This window comes from Pocillopora damicornis, chromosome 2 (genome assembly GCF_964200805.1).
Source record: "Pocillopora damicornis chromosome 2, jaPocDami1.2, whole genome shotgun sequence".
Classification (NCBI taxonomy): domain Eukaryota; kingdom Metazoa; phylum Cnidaria; class Anthozoa; order Scleractinia; family Pocilloporidae; genus Pocillopora; species Pocillopora damicornis.
Window position 1 is genome coordinate 20,553,268 of NC_142671.1, and position 9,451 is coordinate 20,562,718.

Genomic DNA, 9,451 nt, shown 5'->3' on the forward strand with positions numbered 1-9,451 from the left:
ATTCCTGCAACGAATTGCTCTAAAAAATTTAGTCTTTAAACGCGTTCAATTTCTGTTTTATTGCAAATATGAACTAAACTTGAAGATCTCAACTTGAATTTCTTTTTGTGTGTTCCTGTGTTACACCGAATGATGCTCAAAAGATCTTACTTCCACTTAAAATAAGGAGTAAATAAATTAACTACGATATATTTTAAAACTAAATGCCTGGTCTAAAGAGTAACAAATATTCCTTTTTTCGGACGCTACTCACTAAAAAGTTTTGTTGGTTACCAAGAAAGTTAGTTTTGATGGAACGATTCTATATAAACCAGCAAGAAAACTTCTATCGCGATATAGAAATAAATAAAAAAAATATTTGACTTTTTAAAGCAACGAACTCTAACCTAATTTTATTCCATAAACGTTAATTTGTGTAGAACTCTTTGACAATTTTAGGTTCGTATTTTGGTTTCGAAGAATCAACGCACAAACACGTTCGAATTTCCTCAAATTCCATGTTATTTTTCAGCAATACATGAAAGCATCCAACAACAGAATGAATTTAAATTGGTAAAATTTCAATCAAACTGTCTTTGCATAATTTGCATTTCTAAGTGCACGTTTGACTGGATGAATTTACGTGCCTTGCCAAACTTCCAAATAATTTCTAGCCAATAAAAATGTAACCCTTAAAATCTTTTTCAATTGTGCTTTTTTCTTTCATATTGACTAATGTCTGCCAATGGTCGTATTTGTTGTTCATTTGGCAAGAGATTGGCTCGTTTGTTCACGTTTATTTTCGTCCAATCTGTAAACTGTTGTTCAACGATTAACAAAGCAATTACAAACTTCATTTCTATGGAATAAACAATTCTAGGATTTTGAAAATCTATATTTTCTCGTTGAAAAGTAGAGTAAGTTCAAACTGGTTTATATAAAAGTAAATACCAATAAATTTATTTCTCGAAAGAGCATGTGACCAGGCATTAGAGTTTTAAAACATTTAACTTCCAAATTCAGTTGATGACACAAAGTAGTAGATATAAATACAAGGTGGCAATCGACTAATTTCTTGTATAAAAAACGAATGCTTCCTTTTTCAAACAAAAGTTAATAAGTTTCCTATCTAATTTAGATCGTGCTTTTGGCCAAATTTATCTCCTGATCGCATTTTGTAGTCAATCGTGTAGTGTGCTGTCCGGGTTAGAGTAGTCCAGAAAAGACGATCTCAGTGTTGTCGAAATTAGTGATTGGTCTAAGCAGAAGTCATCGTCAGAGTCAAGTAAAGAGTGGTTTGTATGTCGAAGGTTATAACTGTGGTTCGAAAAGCTGATTGATCAGTTTGGAGTGAAGTGGTTGCTGTCTGAGACTAAGATGGTGTTCGTCCGTTGATTAGTCAGTTTTATTCGGCCGGTGAGGTTAGCTCGGTCTGTTGTTGTCAACTTTTGAGGAAAGTCTTTTCTTGGTTACAAACTAGATTTTAAAGTAAGTCATTGAAGATGGTTTGTACAATATGGAATTGATATTGAGCAGCGCAGCAGTCAATTGTGAGGTTTGTTAGTCGAAGGTTATGACTGGGGTTCGAAAAGCCGATTGATCAGTTTGGAGTGAAGTAGGTTGCTATCAGATTAAAATGGTGCTCGTCCGTTGATTAGTCAGTTTTGATCGGTCAGTGAAAATAGTTCTTTCTGTTGTTGTCAACTGTTGAGACGAGTCTCGGCGACAAACTAGAATTTCAGAGTCAGTGGCTGAAGATATTTTGTACAATATAGGTCTGAAAGATATTGAACAGCGCAGCAGTCAGTTGTGTGGTTTATGAGTCGATGGTGTTCAGCAATGTGATTTTAGGAATAAATGAAATAGCTTCTTTAACAAAGATGCAAAATTTGAATTTTATTTGGTCTTTGTCGGAGCTCCTTTATCGAAATGCCACCTCAATAAATATCACCTTTGTGTGACATCAACTAGAATATAGCTGTGATACTAACTGTTAAGCAAACAAAATATGAGCGATCAGTGCTTCGAAAGTAGCAATCTTGGTTTCTCCTTTTCTGTGATTAGGTTTACTTGACGTTAATTTTAAATTGTACCTTGGTTAATCAGTTCGATGCAACAAAATTGTCTGAGAGAAATTGCATTAAATTATAACGAGAAGTTCAAATTAATCAAAAGATCGCTCAAGGTCTGCATAACAATCCGTACCACGACAAAGTCTTTGCAAAAATGATGGCTGATTGAAAACTATTGACTTACCAGTTAATCAGTTTCATCCATTCATGACAATTGGTAAAAATATGGAGACCTCGTAAAATAATGAGAAATTTTAAGAGCCACCATTTTTGCTAACTTTACTCAATAATTTCAAAGTTCTTATCTTTGCAGTATCCATTAAACATTTGATGATTCCAGTGTCTCCTCTTGACCATACTCTTTGATCTTCCATCCATTTGACAGCATTGCTCCTCCTGAAAGTAGAAATTATGAATCTGATCAGTGAATGCTCAATTTCTACAAAGATGAACAATTTAGGGAACTTAAAAATAAAAACCTATATAATTTAATCGCTCTTTAATACCATTATAGAAAAAGGGAAAGCGCGAAACTTTTCGAAATGTTATTTGTAATAAAGGAAAGGCCGCCAACTGATTTTAAACGCTCGATACAATTAGTAGAAGAGTCGTCACACATCCACGTGGCCGAAATTGAATACAGAATGAAGTTCCCTACTGATTTGAGACGCCAAAAATTATTGAATAGAGCGTTTCTCTGAAAATATTTTTCATAATCACAGGTTTTGCTTTCCTCGAGGCCAACAGCCTAATTCATTAAACTTCGAGTACGAGAGCTCCTTAAACCAAGGAACCGACTCGCCTGACTCGTTCGAGTGTTATGATACGAATCATAAGTCAAGCGCTTTCTTCCTTCCAGAGAGCAACTTTAATTTCAGTCCTTCGGACGGCACCTCTTCACTGTTCGACGGACAGTGCGGTTTACTGAAAATTCTACAATTTCTGTTGAATATGGATTAACAACTGCAGCCAATTGTCGGCTGATACGTCACAGATTTTTCGCAGAGTTTTATTCGCACGCTTAGTCAACTATTCAAGAATCAAGCTGAATAAAGGACATTGTGATTGCCGAATTTGCATGCGACAGAGAAAAAATGAACAGTATAGTAGTTGCATTTTAGAGAATATTTTGTGTGTAGGAAAATACTCAGACATCGAAAAAGGATTAATAAAATTCGCCCGCAAGAACCGTGTGACTCAAACAGTTGAAATTGGTTTTAAATGATTGATTCAATTAATTATCTTATATTTCAGTGACAAATTAAGAAAAATTCGTAATTCTCTGCTGATGGGGTTCAAAAATGATGACGACATTCTATTATTTTCCTGTGAAGGAAAAGACAGGAGTACATACACGCCAAGTTACCCTCTTGTGCAGGAAGAGCAAGATTGGAAATACGCATAATGAGTCTAAAATGCTGTCAATTTAACAACACAGGAAGAAAGCCACTTCAGCAATTGGGTTAGTTATCATCATTTGAAAAAAACGTTCTCTTCATAGGGGTATCTTAGCTTGTGGAACAGATTTTATTTTTTTGCGATTTTCAGGTGGGTGGAGGAAAGCGCGAGTCAAGCGCAAAAAAGTGCGCAGGCGAAGGACTGGACACGCTTGAAGGGAGGAGCGCGTAAAAAGCATCCAGCTGCTTGTGTCTTGCCACTTGCGTTTTCCTCGCACTGGTCTCTCATTTTCTCCTACTGGCGTGTAAAGCTCCAAAACTAAAAATTTAGATGGGGCTCATCGACTTCGGGGAGGAGCGTCCATCATATTGAGCCTAAATTTTGATTGAGGTTTTTAAAAGAATTGTGACTATCAGAATTGTTTCTGGTCCAGTAACTCAGCTTGCACGAGATGATGAATACCAAAATCGCACACCCCAAGACCCTGAGAAGCAAACCTTATTTGGTGGCAATTACCTTTTTGAAACGAATAAATATATGTCCTCCACATCCCTCGGGGGGGGGGGGGGGGGAGGGAGAACATTCCTTTGAATACCGTGTCCAGATTATCGCTCTGATTGAAGTGTTTCATGAATTATAATCAAGCATGAAAAAAAGAGGACAAACGAATGAAGACACAAAGAAATGAAGGCCGGGAAAATACTTAAGAAATTCGGTTCAAATTGCAGTCCTTCGTAAAAAGAATTATACAAGAAAATTAAATATTTAGAACTTACCGACTTCAAGAAATGCCTCAATAAATCATTTAATTTTTTAAAGAAAGATAATTTTTTCGTCTTGTCACGAGCATAGGACAAAAAAAAAATATTGAATCCCCACGAGGAATCGAACCTCAGATCTTCGGATTCCGCGCTCCGATGCTCTAACCACTGAGCCACAGAGACACCACCGTAAGTGAGGTCTATTTAGTTTTTTAAAACCCTTGTAACAGATACTTTCTCTTCAGTTTTCTCGAACTGGGCTAAGGTTTTTTGTAAAAGGCAATGAATTCAACCAAATTATATCGCATTCTCCTCGCTTTGATGTTAAACAAAAAACACAAAGTCCCAAACGACACTAGCACGCCATGTCAACATTTTCGTTTAGTTTCTAGTATCTTCCACGTTCTAGGAATTTGCGTGGATTCGCGCGTACATTGCTTAGTTCAATTTCCATTCAAGTTCTACAACGAAACCAAATGGAATGAATCATGTTTTTTAAAAATAAGCAATTAACGATGGACTTAAAAACTCATGAGAGGCGCATGACTCAGCCTGGGCGCATGACTCAGCTGGGGCGAATCAACTCAGCCGAGGTGCAGAAATTCAGCCGGGGCGCATGGCTCAGCCGGGGTTAAGCCGTGAAAAGCATCGGAGTAAAAAGGGGAGCAAACCAAATGGTTCTGTCATTTTTAAACACCAATACTTTGGGGGATTACAGCTTTGACACGTTTTACGTTCTTTCTTGGAGATCATCATGAAATGCTAAATTATTTCCTAGAAAGTTATGACCAATTTTAATGTGATAATTTTTTAGGTTGCTCTGAACCGTTACTACAATAGATCTTTTTACAACCATTTTGTCAGGTTTATTGAGAAGTTGCACAATTCAACAATGAATAACCTTGAATGGAATTGGATATTACGCAGATCTGCTTGACATGATCTTTACTCGTAGAGCTGCCGGTTTTTGAAGTAACTTTGTACTGTTGATTTCACCTCTCTGCTGCGCACCAGAACCACATGTCACTCAGTATGCACACGACACAATGTGTTCCAAGCGTTCAGTAACGGAGCGCGCTAGGAAACGGCGCAAGTGAGCAAGCTCATTGCCTGTGTATAATTTATGTTCATATTTCACATCACCATAGCATATTGCGTCTGTGAAGACAGTTATCTATCAAGGCAAAGGAATAGGAGTACTTATGCCACACGCGCTAATAAAATGCACACATGCAAAAATGTTTGTCAATTAGCTCAACTTTGTGCACTTTACTATTATTCAAATTATTTAGTGTTATTCAAATTAATTATGGCACAACTGAAAGTTAAGTTCGCACTTGTCTGTTACTGCTTGAAAATTAAACTTAACTCCTTACTTAGAGCCATTAGAGCTCTTTCACTCCGAAAACCAGATCGAGATCTGCCTTCAGGCGAACGTCTGAGAGGAGAGACTTCCGTTCAAGACACTATCCATAAATAATTTGACTGGTTTGGCATGTTTTAAGGCCCGAACGCCTCCCTTTATACAAGTCCCTTAAGCTCTTGGCAAAAAAAGAACTCTATATGTTGGCCCTAGTGACAATTTTCAATAAGTTAATGTTATCAGTTAGGGATTTTAACGTCTCGTAAGCTTTCCAAGCATCTGCCTCAGGTTCCTGCGATGTTTTCTTGTCTGAGCGTTTGGCTGCTGGTATCGCAAGAAATAACTGCATTTACTTTTGCAATTGGCACTCTTGATTCCACTCAAAATGCGACCCCGTCTGGAGAAACCCAAGAGCCATTGTGGATACTTGGCTGATCTGTATTGGTCATAGCCCTTAACATCTTCTTGGTAAAACTCGCACCTCTTCATCGTTGAAAATTCTTGCTTTTTCTTCTAAAATAAATAAAAATAGTTAGAAGAAGGAAATAACCATTATGGTATATTGTGGCGCGCGGTGGGAAGTTGGAGGATTTTTGATGTGCAAAGATAAAATTAAACTGATCCCCCTATAGGGCTCTGCGATATTCTTATAATCCCCTCAAGTCCTCCCACCTTTCCCCCCCCCCCCCCCCCCCCACTGGCGATAATTTAAGACTTTATGAAAGTTAGTCATAATGCATTATTCAAGTCGCATGAAAATCGAGAAAACTCCAGAAAATAGATGAGTCGCGGTCAGCGGAGAGCAGCGAAACAGGATGAGCGCCTGGGAACGAGCCCTCACTTTTTTACGACTTAACATACATTCTTGTTTGATTTTGTGATGCATTCTGGCTTTTCACTTGGCCAGTTCCTCGATAAATTGTACGTCTGAGATGTATAACACGTGTGGGATGGTTTTAACGTCTGTCAAAATAAATATGGCCACGATCAGAGGCAAGTTGTTGCTGTACGAAGGTCATAGCCAAAGCAGGGTCAAAGCGATTTATTGTCAGCTGTGCTTAGTAATAAAACGCGTTAAGAGAAGATTTTCTCACCCTTGTAACGATGTGTCCTATCCTATTTAGGCAGAGGTAACGGTTTGTTTTCACCCCTTGGATGGTAACAAGACTCGCCAAGTCGCCCGTCTCCAGCTTCAGTAACGCTACAGATTGAATGTAGGCGAAGTTAGGGTATTGCACTAAGGCCCGAGAATTTCCTTTCTAACATGTGCACTTCCGTCGGTCGCACATCGTAGATCTGATCTTATACACAATCCCGGTTTGCTAATCTGGAACTAATCTTATAAGTAGCGATCTAAATTTCAGAGAGTCGGACATTTATCGAAAAAAATTTTATCGTTACAGGTGCGAAATTAGCCTGTTTACTTGACAGCATTATTCGTGCACTAGCAAATCTGGTGCACATGGATATGACGGCTGAAATAAGCATTTGAGAGATTGTTAGACGTTACCTACGCCGACAAAAACTTTCTCGCACGCACAATAACACCGTTAATTCTATTACTATCTAGATCTTAACTCGTTAACTTAACACGTAGAGAAAAACAGCTTTTCCCGGGAGTTCGAGAAACGGTTCGTAGCTAACTGTAGGAGTCTGATTTAACACTTTTTACGCCAATAGTGAATGGGATGACCTCATTGATGAAAGGTTCGACGGTCCGGGCCCTACCCAAACCACAGCCGGGGGAGTATTCGCCTGAGGGTTTAAGGTTGTTTACTTTTTTATACAGATGACCCTATCTTGGACATTTATTAAGGAATGGTTTGAATCCTCTAATGATTTTTTAAAGATCGTCAACCCCCAGAACAAGGATCAATCCAAATGTTGTCTTAAAAAAAGGAAAGAAAATAACAATTTCCATTCCCCGAACATCTTGATATCATTGTGGAGTGTTTTTTTCCATTAAGTTTGTTAAAAGACGCCCTGCTCGTTTAAATTAAAAAGCCCTTGGGCGTGAGAATCAGTGAACAGTTTCTCATTAAAAAGCTTTGTTTTTCTTTCAAATTCCACAATAATTAACCCAGAAATATCTTTTTTCTTGCTTACGGAAAATCATCTCAGATATCTGCTTAATCGAGATCGTGTTCTTGTCTTCATCGTTCTTCTTTGACATTTCTCTTAAGTTGCTTCTTATCCTTTGTGAATTTTTCTTTCCATCATATTCGTCTATGTTAACTGAGGCAACGAAACGAAAAAATTTTGATTTCCAGTCCTTTTTTCTCACAACCCCAGGCAAAAAAATCCTCATTCGTTACGAGAGATCGAGCATACGGGCTTGAAGGCCTCTTTCGGGATCCCAACCAGTTCGTTTAATTTAAAACAGGGCAAAAAAACGAGATTAATGAAGACAAAGCAACAGAAAGCTTAATTGTACAACAGTATCCTGTCTCTACACGTTTTAATATTAAAAACACACACACAAATCGGCATCCTTACCATATTGTGAGCCATTCACGCCGCCAGCGTCAACTCCGTTCCTCTTAACTTGAATGTATTTTCCCGAAGCTCTTGAATAGATTTGAACAAACATGTAATTCGTGACGTTCGGTTGTTTATTTGGAATTGGGAAACATCGATGTCTCCCGAACTAGAACCAAAATGAAAAAAGTGTTAGACCCGTTAAATCCCGTCAGATTGACACATAACACAAGCAACTTTCAGCGTATTTTACCTTCCTATGTTTGTGCATGCCTTTAGGACAAGGTTTAGAATGCGCACTAGTAGACAACGCACGTGCATCAGGACTGACACTTAAAGATGTTAATGGAAACCTGAAAAATGAAAAAATCAAAACGCCCAGTAACATCGTTGAGAAGCAGTTGCAATGACTCGTGCACAGCATGCTCGTTTTGATTCTCAAATCGATTCTTCAAGTGACATTACTTACAGGATTAAAATTAAACCACAAGAACTCCGTGATAACCAAATTATCTGCATCTCCGATGCTCAGAAAGAGGTCAGTATTTTCAACCGCAACCGTGCGAATGAGACGTATGCCTCTTTTTATACCGAGATATTGACAAACACTCAAAGGAAGAACGTAACTGATACTTAAAAAAAGCGTCCAAAACTTTCACGAATACTTCCCAAAGGAAGGAAGGAGACTTCCTCTTTCGTTAAATGCACTCGCGGAACAGAGCCGTCTCCATTGCGACCGAACGGTGTTTCACTAATGATAACTTTTCGCGTGAAAAAATTTAGAACTTATACGTAATCACAGAGTTCTTTCTTTGTGATTATCATCATAAAGTTCTATCTCTGTGATTATCATCACAGAGAAAACCGTTCAATTCATTATTATAGCTATACCTGTATACGGTTGATTTTCTCGACGTTACTAAGGAAAAATCAGAGCTCAGGTTTATTAAAAAGATACCATTACCACGAAAATCAATTCAATTGACCCCCGTAGTTACTGTATAAGATCCCATTTCAATTTTCGTGGACTCTGGACATGTCATGGACTCTTGAACGCTACGAATTTCCAACTGGGACGATCAGACAATTTACAAATGATTACCAGAAGCCCTCAGTGATGACAACATGATGTCATCTCCGATGTTAAGAAGGAGGTCAGTATTTTCAACCACAACCGTGCAAATGAGATGTCTAAGCTAATAAAGATTTTTGGTGTACTGCCTCCCTTCATACTGACAATTTAGCAGACATTAAAAGGAAGAACATAAATGATACTTATTAGTTACAAGCCTCTGAAACTTTTGTTCGCCCCATCCGTCTTCCAATACAACCCTTCGGTGCATCACTGATGATAACTGAGTAAAATTACGCGATAACATCACTGAAGATAAATAAAATCA

At 38.1% G+C, this 9,451-nt stretch overlaps 1 protein-coding gene across 2 annotated transcripts; it reads right to left on the minus strand.

Moving 5' to 3' along the window:
* Window positions 1–5,053: 5,053 nt before the first annotated feature.
* LOC113681350 (fibroblast growth factor 18) lies at window positions 5,054–8,605 on the minus strand. 2 transcript variants are annotated; one of them, XM_027198447.2, is made up of 4 exons: window positions 8,305–8,605; window positions 8,070–8,220; window positions 6,668–6,774; window positions 5,054–6,083 (listed from the first exon to the last, which is right to left on the minus strand). In XM_027198447.2, the coding sequence occupies exons 1-4, from the start codon at window positions 8,473–8,475 to the stop codon at window positions 5,826–5,828; spliced, it is 687 nt and encodes a 228-aa protein (XP_027054248.2). In that variant the 5' UTR covers window positions 8,476–8,605; the 3' UTR covers window positions 5,054–5,825. The 2 variants fall into 2 exon arrangements, with proteins under 2 accessions (XP_027054248.2, XP_027054247.2); XM_027198446.2 differs by having other exon boundaries at window positions 5,054–6,086; window positions 8,305–8,604.
* Between the last annotated feature and the right edge of the window lie 846 nt (window positions 8,606–9,451).

Bases quoted from the DNA above. Each gene is read 5' to 3' on its own strand.
- LOC113681350 (XM_027198446.2), bottom strand. From the start codon at position 8,475: ATGCTGTGCACGAGTCATTGCAACTGCTTCTCAACGATGTTACTGGGC. The intron at 6,775-8,069 runs GTAAGGATGCCG...TTCAATCTGTAG, and splicing joins CGTGAATGGCTCACAATATG to CGTTACTGAAGCTGGAGACG. The intron at 6,087-6,667 runs GTGAGAAAATCT...TATTTATTTTAG, and splicing joins TAGGACACATCGTTACAAGG to AAGAAAAAGCAAGAATTTTC.